This window comes from Neomonachus schauinslandi, chromosome 13 (assembly GCF_002201575.2).
Source record: "Neomonachus schauinslandi chromosome 13, ASM220157v2, whole genome shotgun sequence".
Taxonomy (NCBI): Eukaryota; Metazoa; Chordata; class Mammalia; order Carnivora; family Phocidae; genus Neomonachus; species Neomonachus schauinslandi.
In genome coordinates, this window is record NC_058415.1 from 14,986,803 (window position 1) to 15,011,874 (window position 25,072).

The 25,072-nt window shown below is 41.0% G+C and overlaps 1 protein-coding gene across 1 annotated transcript in view; it reads left to right on the top strand.

Annotated features, from left to right (window-relative positions):
• Positions 1 to 25,072, top strand: part of TMC1 (transmembrane channel like 1) — a 136,645-nt gene that overhangs the window by 68,960 nt on the left and 42,613 nt on the right. Inside the window, exons 9-11 of the mRNA XM_044920750.1 lie at positions 18,504 to 18,646; positions 21,799 to 21,943; positions 22,553 to 22,747. Of these exons, the coding sequence (XP_044776685.1) occupies positions 18,504 to 18,646; positions 21,799 to 21,943; positions 22,553 to 22,747 (483 nt within the window). The remainder of the gene's footprint in view (positions 1 to 18,503; positions 18,647 to 21,798; positions 21,944 to 22,552; positions 22,748 to 25,072) is intronic.

Below are 25,072 nucleotides of genomic sequence, written 5' to 3' on the forward strand. Positions count from 1 at the left end.
AGTGGACATCCCTGCCGCGTTCCTGACCTTAGGGGGAAAGCTCTCAGTTTTTCCCCATTGAGAATGATATTCGCTGTAGGTTTTTCATAGATGGCTTTTATGATATTGAGGTATGTACCCTCTATGCCTATACTCTGAAGAGTTTTGATCAAGAAAGGATGCTGTACTTTGTCAAATGCTTTTTCTGCATCTATTGAGAGGATCATATGATTCTTGTTCTTTCTTTTGTTAATGTATTGTATCACATTGATTGATTTGCGGATGTTGAACCAACCTTGCAGCCCAGGGATAAATCCCACTTGGTCATGGTGAATAATCCTTTTAATGTACTGTTGGATCCTATTGGCTAGTATTTTGGTGAGAATTTTTGCATCCATGTTCATCAGGGATATTGGTCTGTAATTCTCCTTTTTGATGGGGTCTTTGTCTGGTTTTGGGATCAAGGTAATGCTGGCCTCATAAAATGAGTTGGGAAGTTTTCCTTCCATTTCTATTTTTTGGAACAGTTTCAGAAGAATAGGTATTAATTCTTCTTGAAATGTTTGGTAGAATTCCCCTGGGAAGCCATCTGGCCCTGGGCTTTTGTTTTTTGGGAGATTTTTGATGACTGCTTCAATTTCCTTAGTGGTTATAGGTCTGTTCAGGTTTTCTATTTCATCCTGGTTCAGTTTTGGTAGTTGGTACATCTCTAGAAATGCATCCATTTCTTCCAGGTTATTTAATTTGCTGGCATAGAGTTGCTCATAATATGTTCTTATAATTGTTTGTATTTCTTTGGTGTTGGTTGTGATCTCTCCTCTTTCATTCATGATTTTGTTGATGTGGGTCATTTCTCTTCTCTTTTTGATAAGTCTGGCCAGGGGTTTATCAATCTTGTTAATTCTTTCAAAGAACCAGCTCCTAGTTTCATTGATCTGTTCTACTGTTCTTTTAGTTTCTATTTCATTGATTTCTGCTCTGATCTTGATTATTTCTCTTCTCCTGCTGGGTTTAGGCTTTATTTGCTGTTCTTTCTCCAGCTCCTTTAGGTGTAGGGTTAGGTTGTGTACTTGAGACCTTTCTTGCTTCTTGAGAAAGGCTTGTATTGCTATATACTTTCCTCTTAGGACTGCCTTTGCTGCATCCCAAAGATTTTGAATAGTTGTGTTTTCATTTTCATTGGTTTCCATGTATTTTTTTAATTCTTCTTTAATTTCCTGGTTGACCCATTCGTTCTTTAGTAGGATGCTCTTTAGCCTCCATGTATTTGAGTTCTTTCTGACTTTTGTCTTGTGATTGAGCTCTAGTTTCAAAGCATTGTGGTCTGAAAATAGGCAGGGAATGATTCCAATCTTTTGTTACCGGTTGAGACCTGATTTATGACCTAGGATGTGATCTATTCTGGAGAATGTTCCATGGGCACTAGAGAAGAATGTGTATTCCGTTGCTTTGGGGTGGAATGTTCTGAATATGTCTGTAAAGTCCATTTGGTCCAGTGTGTCATTTAAAGTCTTTATTTCCTTGTTGATCTTTTGCTTAGATGATCTGTCCATTTCAGTGAGGGGGGTGTTAAAGTCCCCCACTATTATTGTATTGTTGTCGATGTGTTTCTTTGCTTTTGTTATTAATTGGCTTATATAATTGGCTGCTCCCATGTTAGGGGCATAGATATTTACAATTGTTAGATCTTCTTGTTGGATAGATCCTTTAAGTATGATATAGTGTCCTTTCTCATCTCTTATTACAGTCTTTGGTTTAAAATCTAATTTGTCTGATATAAGGATTGCCACCCCAGCTTTCTTTTGGTGTCCATTAGCATGGTAAATGGTTTTCCACCCCCTCACTTTCAATCTGGGGCTGTCTTTGGGTCGAAAATGAGTCTCTTGCAGACAGCATATCGATGGGTCTTGTTTTTTAATCCAGTCTGATAGCCTGTGTCTTTTGATTGGGGCATTGAGCCCATTTACATTCAGGGTAACTATTGAAAGATAGGAATTTAGTGCCATTGTATTGCCTGTAAGGTGACTGTTACCGTATATTGTCTGTGTTCCTTTCTGGTCTATGTTGCTTTTGGGGTCTCTCTTTGCTTAGAGGACTCCTTTCAAGATTTCCTGTAGGGCTGGTTTTGTGTTTGCAAATTCCTTTAGTTTTTGTTTGTCCTGGAAGCTTTTTATCTCTCCTTCAATTTTCAATGACAGCCTAGCTGGATATAGTATTCTTGGCTGCATATTTTTCTCGTTTAGTGCTCTGAATATATCCTGCCAGTCCTTTCTGGCCTGCCAGGTCTCTGTGGATAGGTCTGTTGCCAATCTAATGTTTCTACCCTTGTAGGTTACATATCTCTTCTCCCGAGCTGCTTTCAGGATTTTCTCTTTGTCTATGAGACTCGTAAGTTTTACTATTAGATGTCGGGGTGTTGACCTATTTTTATTGATTTTGAGGGGGGTTCTCTGTGCTTCCTGGATTTTCATGCCTGTTTCCTTCCCCAAATTAGGGAAGTTCTCTGCTATAATTTGCTCCATTATACCTTCTGCCCCTCTCTCTCTTTCTTCTTCTTCTGGGATCCCAATTATTCTAATGTTGTTTCGTCTTATGGTATCGCTTATCTCTCGAATTCTGCCCTCGTGATCCAGTAGTTGTTTATCTCTCTTTTTCTCAGCTTCTTTATTTTCCATCATTTCATCTTCTATATTACTGATTCTCTCTTCTGCCTCATTTATTCTAGCAGTTAGCGCCCCCATTTTTGATTGCACCTCATTAATAGCCTTTTTGATTTCTACTTGGTTGGATTTTAGTTCTTTTACTTCTCCAGAAAGGGTTTCTCTAATAACTTCCATATTTTTTTCAAGCCCAGCTAGTATCTTTAAAGTGATGATTCTGAACTCTAGATCTGACATCGTACTAATGTCCGTATTGAGTAGGTCCCTGGCAGTCGGTACTACCTCTTGTTCTTTTTGTTGAGGTGATTTTTTCCGTCTTGTCATTTTGTGCAGAGGAGAATAGATTAATGAGAGAACAAAATGCTAGCAGAGTAACAACGTCCCCAGAAAATATACTCTAAACAAATCAGAAAAAACCTGAAGCAGTGGGAAAAGAAAGGGAAAGAGAGAAAAAAGAAAAAGAAAAAAAAGAAAAAGATAAAGATAAAAACAGAAACAAACAAAACAAAACAGCAACAAAAAAACCAGAATGTGATCAAATATGATCAGTGCCACACACTAGATTTGGGGTGTATTTTGGTCTTTTAGAAGAAAGTCCCTACCAAAATTTTAAAGAAAGAAAAACTTATATATGTACAAAAATAAGGGTTGATATGATGAAGGGATGGAATATGACTGTAAAGATGGAAATTATAAAAAATTTTATAAAAGGAATTGATAAGAAGTTGTTTGAAAAAAAGAAAGAAGAGGATTTAAAAAAAGAAAAAAAAAAGGGAGAGGATGTGATCAGGCAGGGGAACAGAAAACACCATATACTAGAGATTTAGGGTATATTTTGATCTGTTAGAAGAAACTATCTCAAAATTTTAAAGAGAGAACAACTTATATATATAAGCCAAAAATATGGGTAACTACTATGAAGGGATAGAATATGACTCTAAAAATGAAAAATAAAAATGTTTTTTTTTTTTTAAAAAAAAAAAGGGATTGATAAGATGGTTGAAAAAGGGAAAAAGAAAAATTCAAAAAGAATAAAAAAAGAAAAAAAGACAGTTAAAAAAAAATTAACTTTGAAAGACTACAGAATCATGGTAAAAAAGCCATGAATTCTATGTGCAGTAGTCCCCTAGAGCTGGAGTTCTGCCGTTCTCATTGATCGGTAAACTTGGTCTTGGCTGGCTGTTCTCGCTGATCTTCTGGGGAGGGGCCTGTTGCCGTGGTTTCCAAATGTCTTTGCCGGAGGCAGAATTGCCCCGCCCTTGCCCCCTCCCGGCTAAGTAATCTGCTCAGGTTTGCTCTCCGGGGCTTTTGTTCCCTGCGAGCTTTCCGTACAGCTTTGGAGGCGGAGAGTGAGAATGGCAGCCTCCCAATCTCCGCCGCGGAGGAGCCGAGAACTCGGGGCCCCGCTTCTCAGTGAGCCCCCAGAGAAAAGCCGTCAGTCACTCCCGTCTCCCCGGTCTCCGGCCGCACTCCGTGCTCACCCGGCCTGTGACCGCGCGTTTCTATCTCTGGCACCCGACCCCGTGTGGAGTCTCCAAACCCAGCAGATCCCTGCGGTGCACTCCTGCACGGCTCCTCCCGGGGGAGGAAGGTGAGTCTCCCCGGATCTGCCGCTTGTTGGGTCCCTGCTGGAGGAGCAGGGGCCCGACTGTGCCGCGGATCACGGTTTATGGCCACCCCGAGCTGAGAGCCCGCGCCTGGGCTCCGCCTCTGCAGCCGGCTTCCCTGCTCCGTTACCTGGGAGCTCTGCCACACTCAGGCACCCCCGGTCTTTCTGTGACCCCGAGGGTCCTGAGACCACACTGTCCCACGAGGGTTCCACCCCCCCGCTTAGCCACCAGAGTGACGTCCCTCGGCGGAGCAGACTTTTAAAAGTTCCGATTTTGTGCTCCGCGGCTCTATCACTTGCCAGAAGCGGCCGCCGGAGGCCCCTCCCCCGCCGTCTATCCTCCCGAATATCACCTCGGATTCACTTCTCCGCACGTCCTACCTTCCAGAAAGTGGTCGCTTTTCTGATGAGAGAGTTGTTGCTCTTCTTTTCTTCGATCTCCTGTTGAGTTTGTAGGTGTTCAGAATGGTTTGATCCCTATCCAGCTGAATTCCTGAGAGGAGATGAAATCCAGGTCTCCTACTCCTCCGCCATCTTGCTCCGCCCCCTCTGAGTTAGATTTTACTTATCTTTTATTCCTCCTTTCTATTATCGCCCATCCATCTCTCTCTCTCTCCTGACCCTCTCTCTAAATTTCAGATAATAATTTTTTACTATGCTCGCCTGAAACTGCTTTTACATCTCACTCTCTTCTTCTGATTAGCAAGATAATAAACTTCCAGTCTGGTTGTCATTGGCATTTTCTGATGTTTGAGTCAAACCAGAGAAAAGAAGAACTGAAGTATGAACAAAAGGTTTTTAGATTTGTAAACATATATTTAACAAAGTTTAAGCACTTATAAATTTGTCAACTAACTGAAATAAAAAAGTTGGGGGGAAAAGTCCATTAGGGATTTGAAAGATATTTATCAGCTGGGGGAAAAAAAAAGAGGAAGGTAGCTCTAAGGGGCAAACCAGAGGCTCTAACAGGTGGATACAGGAGGAAACCAGGAGAGAGGGTTTGGGCAGTAAATGGCTTACCAGGATTTTATTACTGCCCTTGATAGCTCTCTCATGTTCAGTTTGGTGAAATACTATTTGTAGGTGGATAGAGGAAGACAGAAACCAGAGTAGTCTGTGATACTCATTTTCCTTTATAGTTCTTGGCCTGCCTAAAAACAATTCTAAAGCAATAAGAGAATATAAATGGCCAAGAAAAAAATAAGAAAGTCACTAAAGTGATATTATTCATTTACAGCTTTTCTTAATTTTTCTGCATACTGTAACCACTCAATTATTTGGCATGTATCATTAAATAAGAGATTTTTAGAGATAGGAGTGCCTTTAGAGCTCTTCCATCCCATGTTTCACATTATAAAATGAGGGAAACTGAGTCACAGAAGCGTGTCCAGGGTCTTATAGCTATTGAGGGGCTCCTAATCTAGTACTCTTTCTATGCCCAGTATCACATCAGTAATATTGCTGCATTGATTTCCAACAACATTCTCAGTGATTGTTTCCAGAACATAGACTGATTCCCTTCAATGCCATAGCTATCTCAATGGGGAGAAGGAGTTGAAACATATCCCATTTTCACCTTTCATAAAAGACACACAATTTGTAAATTAGCAAATAGAATGGTAGGTTCAATATTTACTCTTGCCCAAGTTTTTTACTTGGTCCTCTGAACTGTGACCTCATAGAGGTGCCCACCCTGTATTATAAGATGATCTAACTGGACAGCACAGTATTCTATCTATCATGGCATCATGGACGAAATCATTAACTGAATATCCTTGAGATCCCAAAAAACAGAATTCTGCACTTTCGAAGAGCCCAGAGATGCCAGGAGGAAAAGACATGTTTCAGGCCTGAGGCAGAGATAACAAGTGCCTGGACAGTCTAATTAAGCCATGGGTTAGTTTGTTGCATCTAAAAAGGTTAATGGGCCAGCTTAGCTAAGCAATTCCATATAGATATAGGGGAAGAGAAGCAGAAAAAGATTTATAGAACACTGTGAAAGAGATGCAAGCATGACCTCTTGTGGTAGAGGAGTTTATATGATGTGAAGGGTCCGAAAACCTTTGAGGTGGAGGTGGGGAGGTGAGTCTCCTGTTGGAAACTTGGGACTTCTCTCTGGACACCCCTCTCCTGCAAAGTATCTCTCTGGAGTTCAGTGCTCTGCTGTTTGTAAACATGTGTCATAACTTGGGGCGCCTGGGTGGCTCAATCAGTAAAGCGTCTGCCTTTGGCTCAGGTCATGATCCCAGGGTCCTGGGATCGAGCCCCACGTCAGGTTCCCTGCTCAGCGGGTAGTCTGCTTCTCCCTCTGCACCAACTTGTGCTTGCGCTCTCTCTCTCAAATAAATAAATAAAATCTTTTAAAAAACCCCACATGTCATAACTCATCAAAATTCCCTTTAATAAATAGTAGACAAATGCCATTTGATATGTGCCAGGTTGGCCAGTCTTTTTTTTTTTTTAAGATTTTATTTATTTATTTGAGAGAGAGAGAATGAGAGACAGAGCACGAGAGGGAGGAGGGTCAGAGGGAGAAGCAGACTCCCCGCCGAGCAGGGAGCCCGATGCGGGGCTCGATCACGGGACTCCAGGATCATGACCTGAGCCGAAGGCAGTCGCTTAACCAACTGAGCCACCCAGGCGCCCCCAGGTTGGCCAGTCTTATGGCTTCTCAAAGTCACGATTTACAAGGCACCATATTTTTTATCCTTTTATTGAGTACCTCCTGGTGGGTCTTACTAATCTGGAGGAAAACATATTTTGTTAAAATAGTAAGAAATAGGGAGATTGTCTAATATGTGTGCTATGAATTGAATTGGCACATATGGTATTATTTGAAGCAGTAGAATTGGAAGAACAGGTTTAGGTCAGGAAGAAGAGGATGTCTTTGTTGGCAAATACTTGGAGACACAAGAATGATGTATGAATGATAAAGAGAAAAATATTACAGTTTTGATATTCTTGTAAGTGAGAGAAAGGGAGGAGCTGAGGTGGTATTTGGAAGCAGCTTGAGTTGATAGCAGAGGGTGAGATCATTCGGGTAAAGATTTGAGTTGTGAATAAAGGGAAATGCACTCAGTTTTCCAGCTTGTGAACATCTTTTACATTGCGTGTGGTTAAATGGTGAGTGAACTTTGCCTCCCCTTTTCTGACGGTCATCATAGATGTTAGTGGGATGAAGCCCTAGAAGGGACAGAAGAGAAGAGTTAACACCTATCATGTGTTAAGTAGGCCCATACATTAAATTTCGTCTTCATAACAACCCTTCAGAATGAAGATCAATAATCCTCTTATGGGGCGCCTGGGTGGTTCAGTTGGTTGGGCATTAGACTCTTGATTTCTGCTGAAGTCATGATCTTGGGGTCCCAGGATGGGCCCCTCATTGGGCTCCACACTCAGCACAGAGTATGCTTGTCCCTCTCCCTGTGCTCCTATTGCACAACCCCCCCCCCAGCTCTCTCTCTCACAAATAAATAAATAAAATCTTTAAAAAATAATCTTTTTATTTTTTTAATTATTTTAAAGATTTTATTTATTTTTTTGAAAGAGAGAAAGCATGTGCACAAGCTGGGGGAGGGGTAAAGAGAGAGGCTCCCTGCTGAGCAGGGAGCCCGACACAGGGCTCCATCCCAGGACCCCAGGATCATGACCTGAGCTGAAGGCAGATGCTTAACTAATTGAGTCACCCAGGAGCCCCAATAATCTTTTTATAGTTGAGGGAATTGGGACTCTGAGAGGTCGGTCAGTTTGCCAAACACAGAACAGGTAATTAGAGAAGGTACTGAAATTCAAAGTAAAATGGGGCTGATTTTAATGTCACATTGTTCGTTTACTTCTAACACACCCCAAGCTGATTCCTTCTGCCCTGCCCACATGTGCCATATATCACCCTTGAAGTCTGTCCTCCGAGGAAACTGTTGCAGACACTCTGAATGTTTTCAAACAGCAGTTCCACTCCTGATTTTATCGGCAGCAACAGTTCTTCTAAATAATAATCTTCCAGAGCGACAGTGTCTCCTCACAGACATATGTCAGTTCTCTTAAGTTCCTTCATCTCTTATTGTACTGGCCACATTTAGAAGAGATATTTTTGTGATATACATATGGAACAACATTTTTTTTAAGGGATATTTCAGTAGTTCAAATGCATCTTTATTTTCAGAGAGTACCCCCTTTGTTACTGAGGTGTAATTGACATACAACATTATATTAGTTTCAGGTGTACAGCATAATGATTCAATATTTGTATATATTGTGAAATGATCACCACAGTAAGACTGGTTAACATCTGTCAACATACATAGCTACAGAATTCTTTTTCTTGTGATGAGAACTTTTAAGATTTACTGCCTTAGCAGTTTTCAAATATGCAGTACAGAATTAGTAACTGTAGTCTCCATGTTGTACATTGCATCCCCATGACTTGTTTATTTTATAGATGGAAATCTGTACATTTTTACTTCCTTCACTCATTGTGCCCATCCCCCACCTCCTGCCTCTGGCAACCACTAGTCTGTTCTCTATATCTATGAGCTTGTTTTTTTCTTTTTCTTTAAGATTCTACATACAAGTGAGATTATACATTCTTTGTCTTTCTCTTTCTGACTTATTTTACTTAGCATAATGCCCAGGGTCCTTCCATACTGTTGCAAATGGCAAGATTTCCTTCCTTTTTATGGCTGAACAATATTGCATTATATATAATATGTATATATATTATATATATACACACTCCACGTTTTCTTTATCCATTCATCCATTGACAGACACTTAGGTTGCTTCCGTATCTTGGCTATTGTAAATAATGCTGCAGTGACATGGCGATACAAATATCTTTTCAAGTTACTTTTTCATTTTCTTCAGAAAAATACCCAGCCATGGAATTACTGGACCATACGATATTTTTATTTTTAATTTTTTGAGGAACCTCTATACCATTTTCTGTAGTGACTATACCAATTTACATTGCCACCACCAGGGCACAGAGTTCTTCTTTGAAGGGGCAAATACCCTTCATTTTAGGTTTCCTAAGAAATGGACATCAAGACAATATTAGGTGCAGGATATGTTTTGGAGGAAAATACCTACAAATGAGGAAGGGGAGAGGGAGCATGAGTAGGTGGGGAGAGTCTCCGGTTAACAAAGCCAGCCTGATTCCTGTGAAGGGAGAGAAGGGGGGAAGATTAAGTAGGAAGAGTCTCAGTCTGCAGTACAGTTCTGGAAAAAGTCTTGGCCAGGCTGACGGTGCGTCTCCAAGCAAAGTATGTCCATTAGAGAAATCCCATATCACTGGCTCTAGTATTTCTTATCATTCTGGATCAGGGGCCACCTGGGAGGATGTGGTCTCAGGACGAGCACATTTTGTTCCATGCTGGTTGATCCAAAGTGGTGGCATCTGGAGGCCGTCTCCTGAACACTATCTGAGCAGCACACCTGTATGGCTGCTTTAGGGGTCTGTTGGCTCTTAAAACGTGAGCTTGGTTCCTCTACTTTGGATCAGAACTGTTACTGCTGTGCTGTGCTGCTCTTAGTTTCAACAAGCTTCAAATACACCAACATAACGTCTTTGTTTCTGCCATTGTCTCAGCCTCACCTAGGGCTGGCTCAGCAGAGACTGAATGCCTAGATGATAAACAATCTTTTGGTGAGGGCAAACGTATGACCCCGAGCCAGACTGCTAAGCCTCTTGGGGACAAAGCTAAGCCTGTAGATTATCACGTCCACCCAGACATATGGCTCTTCCCTGGAATAGAGATCCTACGATTGGAAGGGGTAGGGATCCTCTCCTCTGTATCTGAGGTGAGACTCCTTAGAAGACTTCACTGAACAGAGTGGGTGCTGCTCAGGCGTGTGGTGCTGGGATTGGCAGCATCCAAAGGCTATTCATCCCTGGCTCCCATATTTGCTTTACTTTCTCAATGTTCAGTACAGGTAGCTTTGGTTTAATAAGCTCATTAGGTTTGATTAAGAGAAGCGGCATCTCAAATTCTGCTCTCACTCATAGGCCTCTTAATCTGCTACTCCTGGACTTCTTTACACATGTCTATAGCTTGTGATAGAAGAGATCCCTGGGTCTGCTTTTAGCTTTCCTGGTATCTTTTTATTCTGTAGACTTGGGACACTGATCCCTTAGGGTCTTCATTTCTATCAGTGCTTTCTTTAATTCAGCAACCACTTCCAGTTTTCACCATCTCCCTCAAGTGGCACCTGGCCAAACCAAAGTGGACCTTTCTTTTTGCCAAAATTTGGGATGCCTATGATCCTGATGTCATACTTGTGACATGAAGACAGCATCCCTTCTTCGGATGTGATCACCTAAACAAGTCTTCTTTTCATTAATTTAGTGAACACTTATTGAGCATTTGCCAGATGCCAGGTAGCGTGGCAGGCACTAAGCAAAGGTGAGCAAAACCCAACTAGGTCTCTGCCCTCAGAAATTCAAAGTCTAGTAGAGTAATCAAATAATCACAAAAATAAACATAACTATGACTGTGCCAAGTACTACAGAAGAAAGGTAAACAGTATTAAGAGAACATGTAGCAGAGATCCTGACCTGGTTTGCAGCCTAAGAGAGGGAGGTAGAGGAGAGCAGAAATTTTTCTGAGAAAGTAAGATTTGAATCGGGCTCTGAGGAGTCAGTATCAGCTCCCAATTTGGGAGAGGGGAGAGGCATTCTAGAAAACGAGGATAGCAAGTCAAAGGACCGGTCCTGGGAGAAGGTTGCCCTACTCAAGGGACTGACTGGAGGTTAGTGAAACTAGATGAAGAGACATCGGGATGGATGGCCTTACAGAGGTATCAAGACGTGTGGGACGCTCTAGAATCTAGGCCATGATAATTTATTTTTTCTCAGAGCAGTTGAAAGTAATTCAGGCAAGTGGTGGTTGAGTAGTGGCATTATCAAAGTTGGAAATTAAAAAGGTCAGCAGAACAGAGAGGAGGAAATTGAATGTGAGGACACCAAGGAAGAATCTATCAATATGTGAGAGTATCACGTGTCGATAAATATCAGAAAGTGGAGAGACTAAGATTTTTTGGAAGAGCTCGATTTGCCTGGTAGGAATTTGCTGATATGTAAATATTAGTTGCCAACCTCATAGATAAAAGGCTGAGCCATCGAGTCAGATTAGAACTTCACAGTCTATTAAATTATCCCATAATACAAACAAATGGCACCAGATTTTGAGTCTGATACCTCTGCTATGACAATAGATTATTTAAAGTCACAAACACTTGAAAACAATTCTGTAAAAACTCTATCCCATGTTCCAGCATCATGTATCTCCAGTAGATATTATTTACTTATACATTGTACTTGAAATTAATTACATTCATTGATCTTAAATGTTTGAAATAAAATATATGCTGCTCATATAGGATTGAAATTTTCTGAACTTCATTTTTTTCAAATAGTTTATTTTCTCTACTTTTTTTTTTTTTTTGTATTTTCATTTGTTCAAAAACTCTTTTTAAGATAGATAAAATAAGGTAAGGTAATTCCCAGTACAGGCTGTGTCCATATAACCAGATACATCTCTCTTCATATATGAATTTATGATGCTTCATTTTTCATTACTTTAAAGAACTAGTAGGCAGATTTAGAAGACCAGAAGTCAATTGAACAACAAAGCCCCGTAAGATAATGCTTTTAATCTCTACCTTGTGAAACAAAAGACCATTTTTCCATTTGGGAAGAAACTATATGTAGAAGCTCATTTTATAGCACTGAGAATTTCTTATTTTCTAAGAGTTTTAGGCAATTAGAGGGTAGAAAAAATTAAGGAGTTTTGGCAGTATTAGTATCTCTGAGACACTTTCTTGGTGTTTTGATTCATTAAATCCCAACATAAAATTGTTATCATCATGTTACTGTCTTGAATGATTTACTCTCTTCTATTAAAATGGGGAGCAGAGAGAAGAAAAACAGAAAAAGGTGGTTTAGACGATAATTTGAAAGAGCTTAATCTCACTGAGGATTGCTAATGACCACCAGAAGCAATTTTTCTGTTCATTTAGTCATTCCACAAGCATAAATTGAATGTGAGATGCTGGGAATACAAAGATAACTAATATATTTTCCCTGCCCACAGAGACCTTTTGGTTTAATTGGATGTGCAAACAAACAATTGTCTTATGATGTGACAATCTCAAGCTAACAGATACATGTCCTAGGCACATGGAGGCGTAAGGGAGGGAGGATTCTGTGTGACACTTTACTGGAGTTCCATTTACTGGAGACCTGAGAGGACCCAGTAAAGCAATAACTCTATTTTCCATCTGAGTTCTGAATAATTTGTTTGAAAGGGGAGGCAGATGGGCACCAACACTTCACATTCATTACTACTGGGGGCCAAATGGGAGAAATAATCTGAGACTCTTAGCCAAATGGCCCTGCTGATATGGGACTCCAAATTAGTCCATCTTATCCTGGGAAAGTTTATTTCCTACAGGAAGAAAGTTATATTTGGGCTAGGCAAGTACAGCTAATTCATTCAAAAGTATGGATCTGAGAAGTCACTCTACCTTCCCTGGGAGGTAGTGAGTAGAGGGATAGTGAGGGCCTGGGGAGTGTTTCATGAGGTGGAGCTCTGTGCATCTGAAGGAAATGACCATTTCCCCGTAACAAGTAGCTTGGGTCTAGAGGTCAGTAAAGGCTTTACAGAGGTTGTTGGAACTGGTTTTAAAGGAAGAGTAGCAATAAACTAGACTCTGAAATGGGGAGGATAGCTGGGAACAACGTTCCAAGCAGAAGAACCTGCACACACCAAGGCATGGAGGCAGGAAATGGTGTCATGCACTCAATACCCATGAGTGATTCAGCAGAGCTGGTGTTTAGGGAAAGAGTGGCATACTTAAAGATGAGTGTGTCATACAAAAAGGGATCTAATCAAGGAGGACAATTTCATTCCTTTTGCTAAGGAGTCAGACTTTATTCTATAGGCAGTGGAGAGCACAAAGTTTTGAAGAAGGACGGAAATGTGGTCAGGTACCCTTTAGAAGGTTCTTTGTGAATATGAGATGGACTTGGTTGGACTTGGTGTAAGATGGAGGAAGAGAGGCCTGTGAATGGCAGTGGTGTACACAGAAGAGATCAGTGTCACATATGATCGTGAGGCAGAAACTACAGGATTCAGCTAGTAACTGCATGTGACTTACGGGTGAAAATGGGAAGATAATGAAATATCCAGGTTTCTGCCTGAGGTGACAGATAGGTTGGAGATGTCATTCCCTGAGAGAGGAGGAAGAAGTAGGTTTGGGGGAACTTCTTGAGTTCAAGGTTTCTGTGGGATATCCAAGGAAATAAGATGTGTATTGGGCACTGGGCATAGTATCTAGAATTCCCAACATTAGTGTCAGTTGTTGACCATGGCACAGAAAAGACAAATGGAAATGCTCTTTACAGAAGCCAGCATAGTTTAAAATGCAGTGTCACATAATGAAAAGAACTCATGGGATTTAGACAGACCTGAGTCTGAATCCTGCCACATACCACCTGTGAGATATTAAGACAACCACTCTGAGCCTCTTAGTTGTCGTGTGTAAAATAGTAGTATTAATACCTATCTAGCAGGCTGGTGTTAAAAAGTAAGTGAGGTTGTGTGTGTAAAGCACTAGCACAATGCCTGGCACGTGGTAGATGTTTAATTAAAATTTCTTTTCTTTAATGCTTATTCATGGGTACTTAAGTCATGAAAATATCCATTTCTTGGAGGGACAAGAAAAGAAGAAGAGGGAGCCCTGACAGAGAGAGCATGGTATCCACAAGCCAGAAAGGGGAATGGGGCACCAGCAATGTGAGTTCTCTGGGAAGGAGGCAGAGACACGAGGGAGCTGATCTATGGATGGGCACTAAAAGCAACTGTCTACTTCATGGCTTTTTGAGGATGGGAGTTCAGGACTATAGTCCTGTAGACAGGTAGTTAATTCCAACTATGGAAAACTAGAAGTTCTCCAAAGGCTCAGCCCAGTTTCCTCTTTGTAATCTACATGCTGGCTAGCTAAGAGTCTTCCTCTTTATAATCTAGGGGCTCCCTAGCTAAGAGGCATAGGGTGTCAGTTTCATACTCCCAGATCTGGGCTGTAGCAAAAAAGAAAGGAAATCTTGATGGTGATCAAAGCATGAGGTGGAAACTTGGTGAGTCTGGGCGGAGGGAAGGAAGGTGGCCATGGGCTGGATCTCAGCACGTACACATAGGTGCCAGGCTAGTTGACGTCCTTGTGAAGTTAGTTGAGGTTTGTGTTGAGTGTTGTTAGCCTTCTCACTCCTTGCTTATTTCCACTTTATCAGATATTAAGTGATGCCATGTCCTATCTTTCATCCAGACTTGCAACTTTCTTTAATGCTAAGGTATAAATGACTGGTAACAATACAGAGAAGGGTAGGAACATACCCCACGGTGTGGTGCCACTCTTCCTTCACATGCCCTTAGCAGGCATGGTCAGAATCAGAAATCATATCTTCCTTTCCCACCAGTTTTGACTTCAAGATTTTTTTTTTTTTTTTTAATAAAACAGTGGTCTGGCGGTTACTACAAACTGAAAAGAGTTGCTAAGGACACTGAAACTCATTTACCGTCCTAGGGATGGAATGTCTTGTTTCGCAGTGACTCTTTATTTGCCATCATGAGAAACGCCAAAGGGGTGGAGTTCTAATATAATTTCAGGTGACAGATACTCATGAAGAGGACATTTGGCATGCAGAACATTTTTAGGGGCCTCGGCCATCCGGTATCTTACTCCATCTATGTATCATGTTTGGCAAATAGTCAATTCTCAATAAAAAGTTAGTTAGATAAACAAATACATGAGTTGATTCCTAGCGACATCATCAAAACATTCTCTTTCTTGGGGAAATGTGTCAGTGACTGTGAACTAGACCAGCTGCGGCACTCAAACAGAAATTAGACTCTTAATAGACGATGCGCAAGCATGGAACCCAGAGTTGGACGGGAATATTTCGTGCTCATTTGAAACTTGGCTCTGCCTGTGACTTCTTTGTCACAGATTTCGGGGTGGGAGAATGCTCCCCCAGGGAAAGCCGTGAGCGCTGACATGGAAACTGAATAGAACTTTGGCTAGGCTAGGAGTCATTGCTATTTTAGTCACTTCCAGATGTCTGCTGTTGGAGTTTTAAGGGAAAGGGAAAGATGTGTGGAGTGTGGGGGGCCCGTGGGGTGGGAGGGGAGGGCTGTTTCAAGTCACCCTTCAATATGCTATGAAGATGGATTGGATAAAGCTTTTTAAAACTGTGTTCTTCAGTAGTGCCTCTTTTATTTACATGCTTGATTGCACATGTAGTAATAGGCAAACTGAAGAAACCTTTGTGAAATCATCAGGATTCCCCCCAAAATGAACCTTTTCCCTTTGGGTTGCCATCTAATATTTATGAAGTGCTAGCCATTGAATGGTGCACACACCAGATGAACCTAACAAGCGTACCAGATGCTTGTTATCTATCTACTTTCTCCTTTCATGTTGTTTTGGAGGTGCCTTTTAATCCCGGTGCTGCCATTATGAACTAGAAAATGATGTCAGGTTGTAATGTTTAAGCACGTGGAGATGAGGCCCTTTGAAATCTTCAGAAGGGGTGTTCAGGTCCTTCTCGAGAGGTCCTGGCACCACCATGGATCAGTCCAGGGGGGTAGGTCAAAAGGCCCTGATGGGTTGGTAGGGTTTCTTGTTTCTTTGTTTCACTGGAAAGGTATGGCATTAGCATGATACAAGGGGTGGAAGGCAAAGCATGGGAGAAGGAGTAGAGCTTATAGAGTTATGAAATATATGGATTTGAATCAGACAGACGCAGTTCAAGTTCAGACTGTCACTTGCTGGCTATGTGAGCGTGCACAAGTTACTTAACCTCTCTAAAAATCAGTTTCTTCACCTGCAAAGTAGGAATAAGGCTATTGAGTCTTGCTGGGCGGGGGAATCATGGTAGATAACACCCCGACCTTGTTTAACCAGGTTGTGAGCTAACCAGAAATAAGACAAAACATTAGACAGATGGAGGTCAACATGCCACTTTTATTATTGTTAAAGCTGATATGAAAGAATGTGGCATCTTTCTATGGGCAAGTGAGCTTCACAGCCAGAACTTTCTATGCAGCCGCCCCAGCCCAGGACAAGATGCTCCCTCCAGGGGTAGGGCACAGTGTGTGCTGTCTCAGGAGGGGGAAGAGAGGTGGCCTGCATCATCCCCATTTCTTCTTCCATGCTCTGCTATCAGATAAGTTTCTCCTCCCCACGGACAGCATAAGGAAGCGGGGAGTACCTGGGAGTGTTACAGTTATGGGTCTTGCCCTCATGCAAGGCAGCACCAAGAGTGGAGGAAAACCCACTGCCCCTAACAGGAGCGACTTCAGAGGGTTCTTGTAAGGATTCTGTGAGATGAGAGAACATGCGTGGCAAATGCTAAATGCTCAACAAAATGTACTGATTGATGTTATTGCATTATCACCAAGCACGGGGATAGTGGCGAGGAAATGCGGTGAGGGTCGTTTGCAGGGAAAAATAGAGGAGTTTGGAAAATGATATGTGTTGTACTTATGGGGAAAAATATAAACACTTTAGGATATCTTTAAACCAGACAAGAGGCAAGTGCCTATACTTCCCAGGCTCTGTTATTGTTGCTCTGGGACAGGAAGACCAGCCTGAAGGTTTAGGACACAGTAGAAAGAGACTGGATTTCAAATAGCTGAGAGGAGGCAGAGTCCTTAACTAGATGAATGTGAAACAAGAAGATGTCATTGAACTGGGTGAGGGAGATCCTTCCAATGATTATTCTCCTGGGATGATTCCTGGGTCTTGGGCAGTTGACCAATTACTCCCTATGTGGTTTCTTATTTGGGGCATGAGATTAGCCCATGTGCTTCCCCAGTCTGAGGTTTCTACAAGTTCTTTAGCCCTAGATTTTTCTTTGGGGTAGGATTTCTTTTTTCTTGAGCTGAGAAAAAAATGCAGACAAAGACAGGTGTGGTGTGGGGAAGCACTTCCATTTTTACCTTCGTCCCACTCATTCCATCCTGACCCTACTCAAAGCCCATGAGCTCTTCTGATTTTTTCTTTCTTTCTTCTGAGATTTTTCCTGCTAATTCATACACAGTATTAAAACATAAACTTGCTGCAAATTTCTAAAGCAATAATTCTTCCAGATCTCTGTTGGCCTCTGTTTTGAGCTAGGCATGATCTCCGTTCAAGGCAATTTTCTAAATTGCTTCTCTTAAATCTTCCTTCTGGGAATTAGCATCCAGGAGATTTTCTCCTCTTCCTCTTCCACCCTGCCTCCCCACTTTTTTAGTAGTGGGCCTTAAAGTCCCTGGCTGTGTATAAATGATGTTAAAGGTAGCCAGTTGGGCTTTCTAAGACTCAAGGGTGACTCACTTGATCTCTAGAGGAAGCCTTGCATTGGCAAGTTATTACTGTCTCACTTCACAAAACACAGTAATTTCAAGTTATTGCCAGAGAGAGGAAGTCAGAAGGAAGCCAGGGCAGTGGAAATGTAGTAATATGGAAACATGCTTCAAAGCTGAGAGTGAAAAACAGTGAATTCGAGGAGAGAAAGACGAAGACCATGACAGAGGAAAGAGCATCAGAATATGCCAATGTTCCCCATATAAAGAGGGCTCCTCAGGAAGCTTTGGGACATGGTAATTCTAATTATCTGGCAGGTAATTTTAAGGAAAGAACACGTAATTGCACAATAAACATGCTTGCTCTGGGAGAATGCTCTAATGGTCTTGATGCGTACAAGGTTGTGCAGATTGGTTCCCATGACCTCTCACCTGCTCTTCACCTTTGCTCAATGTGAGCTGAGACACAGCCTCTGTGGTTGGAGGAGAATCAATCTAATGGTGGTTCAGGTGACTGGAGGTGGAAACTTGCCATGACACTTTGAGGAAGCATGTTTCCGATCCTCCCCAAATGTTAAGCAAGCTCTTAAAATTGTAAATCTAATGACACCATGAAGTGTGTTTTGATGTTTCAATCAATGGGCATTTCACGGTGATGGCTCCACAGCTCGGCAAGCCTATATTTGGTTAAAAATTTGGCCTATTTAGAAGTCCCTGAATTTCGAGTAAACCAAGAGGCTGCCAATCAATGTGGCAGCTGAAACATTTGCTCTATGAAACAAAAACAATAGGACTCAACTCCCAAGTTTGAAAATTAATGCCATTTTGTTGTTTCTCTTAAAAGTCAATCTTTTTTCTTTGAGTTGCTCTTCATAGCATCTGCTAAGTGGCTATGTTGTTGGATTTTAGGGCTTGGCGCAATATTCTGTCCTCTTTTATGGCTATTATGACAATAAACGAACAATTGGATGGATGAATTTCAGGCTGCCGCTCTCCTATTTTCTGGTGGGGATCATGTGCATTGGATACAGCTTTCTGGTTGTCCTTAAAGCGTAAGTTTCACTGGTCTCTTGGGAAGCGAGCCATGATTTCTGGAATCAAATAGTATAATTAATTTAAGAATTAGATGTAATTTTTATTGTATTTTATATCTAGAGGATACTGAGTCCGTAAGAGATAAAATGTAGTTTTAATACCAACACTAGTGTTAGACTCTGACATTCCCCAAACAAAAGGGTTGAACACAAGCTCAGGCCTTTGGATCATCTCACTGGGTTGCACCCCTACCCTGTGTTTAAGCAGATTTTGAAGATACGCCTTTTTAAACTTCAAGGTATGAATCCATATTGCAAACAAGCCAGGGAAACAGCTGCTGGCCCCTCTTTTTTGTGTGCAGAGAAGTTTGCAAGTTGCAGAATCAGCTCAATAGGCAGAATCTGTTTTTCTCTGCTCATTAAAAAAACAAAACAGAACCAGAGTAGTCACTCAACCAAAAAAAAAAAAAAAAAAAAATCAGCCGTATAAGTTAGTGAAAACGAATGGCCCCCAGCGAGACCGTCACGATCAACTGCAGAGTCATGGTCTGTCTGGAAGAACATTTATTAGAGCATGGAGAGCATGGAGAAGAATTTCATCAGAGAACTGATGAAGCTGCAGTTCATTTCCCCCCTGCCTGAAATGTATGTGTAACAACCCATTTAAAGACAGGGCAGAAACCTGCATGTGGGGCTATGAGTAATCTCCATAATCCGTGAGCCAATTCTCTGAGCTAGCTTAGAAGTCTTGAGAGACCTCCATCAGTGTCCTGACCCTTTTATTGGATCATGAACAAGGTCAATTGGCCTTTTGCTTCATCACAGGAAAGAACCTCTGCTTGAGGGTCCAGGTCATCCTCCCCTATCGATTCCTTCATCGTGCTCCTTGCTCAGCAGGGAGCGTGCTTCTCCCTCTCCCACTCCCCCTGCTTGTGCTCTCTCTCTGTCAAATAAATAAATAAAATCTTAAAAAAAAGAATGTAATACATGCTATTTAGTATAGTATGGCCCTTGCTGTAATTTTTTCCCCCTTGTGTAGTGGGCTTATCCTGTGAGCTTCGAGAGAGTTGCTTCCTACCTCCCTTTGAATCCCCTCCTTCTTCCTGACTTTCATTTTAGCAGAGGCTCCATTACAGTGACCCTGTTGGCTTAGGATTTATGGAGGCACTTATTCGAATAATTGAAAACTGTCACGTGCATCCATAAAATGACCAAATAACCGAGGCAAGAAGTCGAGGCAAAGGAATGAATGCAACAGTCGCTTTCTACAACCTCCCAGCAAAGCAAACGATACGTGGAGGTTGCTTCTCATAGACACAGTGGTTCAAATCTACAGCCTCCTTGAAAAAGGAAGAATTTCCATAGGTAGTTGCATTTCTTTTCCCTCTATGGGTAAGGGCTAGAGCTGTCCATGGAACATTTAATAGGTGTTAGGGCTGTGCCTGAACAGAAGTGTGCTACAATCCCAAGTTTGTCTTCGGGACCTTCCCTTCCTTCTTTTGGCACTCACCTCTCTTCCCAGTCGGTTCCCGCATGCTGGGTGTTCCTGACTTGCTTGCCCAGCTCACGCTCCCTTATCTGGGAGCCACAGCCCCCAATTTTGCCAGGGAAGCTCCATTCAAAACTTCAATCTGTCAAGCATCCATTTTGATTTGAAGCCCTACCCTTTTGCTCAGTGACAGCGCAGAAATGGATGGTGGCATAGGAATCAAATAAGTAATTTTCTCCCTCAGTTAAACCAGTGGGAATCTTGGATTTCAACCCCTTTTGACCTACATAAAGGCATTTTATGTGATTCAACATATCTCATACAGTCCTAGCTTGGGCACCAGAGAGAAGTCGGAGAACCTAAGCCCTTGACCTACCTCCGTGGTTAACTCCTGGAAAGTGTCTAGCAAATCACTTCATAATGCTAACCCTTAGCTTCCCCATCTGTAAAAAGAGAATAATATTAACTACCTTGACCTTTTGCTCAGTTGTTGAGAAGGGGCAAATATGATACAGGCAAACACCTGATTTCAAAGGGTAAGATGATAGACTGAAATAAGGGATAATTATTTTTGGTGATTTTTCGTAACCCATTAACCCATTTAAAATATATAAACCTCTATAAGGAGTGGAGCTAATAGAAGGGGATGTAGGCCACGTCAGGGATGCCTGCCGATTTATAATCTCAGCTTTATGGCATGGTGCTTCTTTCCTTTTTGGTTCCGTATCACTATAATATTCAAAAAACCAAAACCTTATGGGATCATTTTATAATATGTATCATATGAAATTTAATTTTGCTTTTTATAGTGATAAGGGGAAAAGAAAGGAAGTAGAGTGAGTGGAATATAGATCTCAAACCATTGAAATAAACTTTAAGTAAATGCATTTTAAGCTCTCCAAGCAAAAAGTATGTGTGTGTGTGTATATATATATATATATACACACATATATATACATACATATACATATACATATATATACACACATATATATTCGAATCAGTGATTTATATATATTAAAATATATAGATTAGAATATATGTAACCCATTGGCATGAAGGTTGTATAAAATTTTTGCTTTTTGTTCGAGAGTTACAGAGTATGGAGAAATTTCATGCATTCAGTCTGTTCTTTGGGAAGAGATTCTTGAGGGGGGAGTTGGATCTATGCAGGATTTCCTGACCTGCCCTGGGTTAGTTCATTCCTAGCTGCAGGGGGATCTGGAAATAAGCTAAAGCTGCCTAGAACAGTTTAAGAGTGTACACATATTTTTTTTCCTGGGGAGGGACCCATTTGTTTTCGTCAGAGTTTTAAAGAGAGCCTTATCCTGCAAAAGGTTAATAAACAAGTATATGATGCTAAGAAAAGTTTAGGGAAATAAATTAAAAATATGTATTTTTATAGGACCAGTTTAGTTGTTAAAATCATCAATGCGTCATAGTCTTTTAATCTTGAAAGGCCTGGAAAATGAACAGTTTAAAAAATTAAAACAAACCCAAAATTTAAAGATAAACTTCTCTTTTCTGGTCATAAGAACAAACTTTGTTTGAAAATACATGCTTTCAGGATATTGCTTCTCCAGGCTACCTACAATTGTACTATTTTGCTACTCCCTACCCTCTCCCTTTCTTTGTGTTTCCGGGGGGGGGGGGGGCTGGATTAAACTCTGCGTTTTTACAGGATGACCAAAAATATCGGGGATGATGGGGGTGGTGATGACAATACATTCAACTTCAGCTGGAAGGTATTCACAAGCTGGGACTACCTGATTGGCAATCCGGAAACAGCAGACAACAAATTCAATTCTATCACCATGAACTTTAAGGTAAACACATCAACTTCAAGATCTGTGCCTTTGGATTTCTAAGACTAAACTCAGAGCCATTCCATACAGTTTAGCTAGCGAAGTATCCTGACACAAGAAAGATTAACTCATCATTTCTGCCTACCAGGATCCGGGCAGGGTTCTGATTGTGATTGGAAAATATCTGATGACCCACGACAGCACAATTTCTTCTCTAAATTTGGTAATAAAAATACCGCCATTGGTTTGAAACAGGAGACCATTAGTAATCAGAATTGGATAGTCTAAATAATAGAACAATGCTGACTAATTATTTACAGGAATAAGCTAGCTCAATATTCAAAATGACTCTTAGGTATTATTTTGTAGCTTCAGAAAAAAAAAAAAAGACTTTATCAGAAGAGAATTTAGAAAGAAGACTGTCCTAGTATTAGATCCATCAGAGTTTGTAAGAATTCTCCCTTCCTTCACTCGTTCTCAGTTGCTGCTGATATCCACCTGGTTTGCGGAATCCCAGATAGAGTATGCATTTTCACTCCTCATTGGATGTTTGCAAGAATATTTTCTGAGTGTGTGCTAGTTTTTGTAGCTCAGATACACTTTTTTTTTTTCTGTTTTGCTTGAGTACAGGAAGCAATCATAGAGGAAAGAGCAGCCCAAGTAGAAGAAAACGTCCACTTGATCCGATTCCTGAGGTTTCTTGCTAACTTCTTCGTGTTTCTAACACTTGGCGGGAGTGGATACCTCATCTTCTGGGCTGTGAAGCGATCCCAGGAATTTGCACAGCAAGATCCTGACACCCTTGGGTGGTGGGAAAAGAATGAAGTTCGTCTCTGCATGCTTTCTGTGTGCTTAGAACCTGACATTTGAAATTGTGTGGGTTATGCTTCTATGATGCAATGTTAAATAAGGCCACTTTTTACCTATCTTCCCCCACGCTGCCCTGTCACACATTTTCCACTCTCTTCCAGTCTTATTTCCAGATCTTTCTACTGCCTGTCTGTTTTTCATTTTGTGCCTTTATGGTAAAGCTGGAGTTGAAAGATATTGGAACACATATATTCCAACCAGTATATTTAACAGATGTGGTTAATGAGTGTCAGGAGAGGGGGCGGTGTGTTCAGGTCACAGAATCGTGGAGAAGAGTGAGTTAAAACCTGGGAATCTTGATTTCAAGGCCCACACTCCTTCCATGACTCTATGTTTCTTTCTCTATAGATTCTGTGTCTGTCACTGAAAGATCCAGTTGTTGCCCAAATTCTTTGAAGCAGCAATGTTAGAGTCCTTGGTTCCTATGTTTATCTCACCAGAAACATTCAGATTACCTCCTCCACTGTTGGCAAGTCTGGGATTCTCTCTGTCTCTCCCTAGCAGCCTCACTGCACACTTTCCATCTTCTCCTCCCCTTGCCTTATTTCCTCCCCCTCCAAGAGAGAGTCAAATGAGGAAGGCGAGCTCTTTGCCTGGAATTAGATCGGATTGTGATATGTCTTCCGGATATGTGCCCACTGAACAGGTCAGAGGAAGGAGGTCAGATATTGAGAATAAGGAAATTCAGATATTTAGAGTAAGGAAATCATTATGTGTCGTCGCTAGGGCCTGTTCCCTTTCATAAAATGTTCTGGCATACAATGTGGCATCATTTTAAACTTGGCCATTTTCAAGGTATGTAGAGATTGAGGCTGTGGGAAGTGTAGACTGACCACAATGAAACTTGTGCAGAGCCTCGTAGACCAAAGAGATTCAGAAAGTTCATATAAGCGTAGAATTTTCTAGAAATATCTTGGACAAAATATAACCTGTTTACAACAAAAAGCTCCAAACGAAAACATAGACATTTCATAGGAACCTATAAAAAGTCAGTAGATAGAGGGATTTTATTTATTTAAAGCAGAGGAGAACCTCAAAGCATTTATCAAATCTTTTGCCAAAGTTTCTCCTTAGAGTTGTGATAACTGCTACAGTAGTCAAAATTACCATGCCACTTTTGTCCATGGTTCATATTGATCATATTTTTGTATAAATGAACCAGAGTAAAGGGTGGGGAGTTGATTTTCATTAGGTAGAAGAGTCACTCTATGTAAGGTCTGCTTAACACCATTTTAGGGGACCCTGAGTCCTAAGGGCCAACAAAGGTAGCAATAGGGATTCATGAATAACTTCATACATTTGATGAAACAGAATTTAAATTTACCTTATAAAAGATTGCACAGGATCTGCCAAGTTTTTACCTTAGGCTGAAATTATATCGTGCTGATTTTATATTATGCCATGCTGATTTTTATCTCCTCTTGGTTATGCTCATATAATGTTCTTAATAAAAATGGGAAAAACCATACTGACAATTATTTTCTCAATACAGTCTGGTAGTTCTAATCATTCAAAACATGGAATCAAGAAATGTCAATAGGAAATGTTTAGTGGTGACAGTTTGAACCAGGTATTTAGGAAAGGCCCTTGCCAGGGCTATACCCAAAATCTTTTTCCATTTAAGGGGGCTTTTCCCCCATCACAAAAGTAGTACATGCACTGGATTTTTTTCCCCGATTTAATTTAGCCTAATATTATAATTATAAAGGTGCCAGACAGGAAATATGGACCATACATTTGCTACTTTTCATATTCTCTCTTTCCCTCCCTCCCCACCACCCCCCCAGTGGCATTATAAACCAGTTCTTCTTTTCTGGAACTTTCCTACCTTGGCTTTGATAACATCATGCCTGTGTTCTCCCTTTTGTTTCTCTGAATGTCCTGTTTTCTTTGATAAACCCATTCCTTTTTTTTTTTTTTTTGCCCCTAATAGGGTGTATCCCCCAGAATTCAGTATTTAGTCCTGAGCCCATCTCAAGGACTCATTTATCCCAACTGATTGAACTAGCCCGTATGCTGGTAATTGTCAAATTAGTATTTCCAGTTTGGACCTCATTCCTCAAGCAGATCATTTTCCCTTTCCTTTGGAAATCTTGTTGCAAAGTGTATCACCATATCAGAATCAGTTCCCATGTAGAACAATATGTGTTCTTTGGATAGAGAGTGATGTAAATTACTTCCCTCATTATACTAGGAAACAGACTATTATTACTGGCACCTACATAAGCTCATACCCAAGCACACCTGTAGGTAGGGAGTTGAATATTTTCTTTGTTGTCT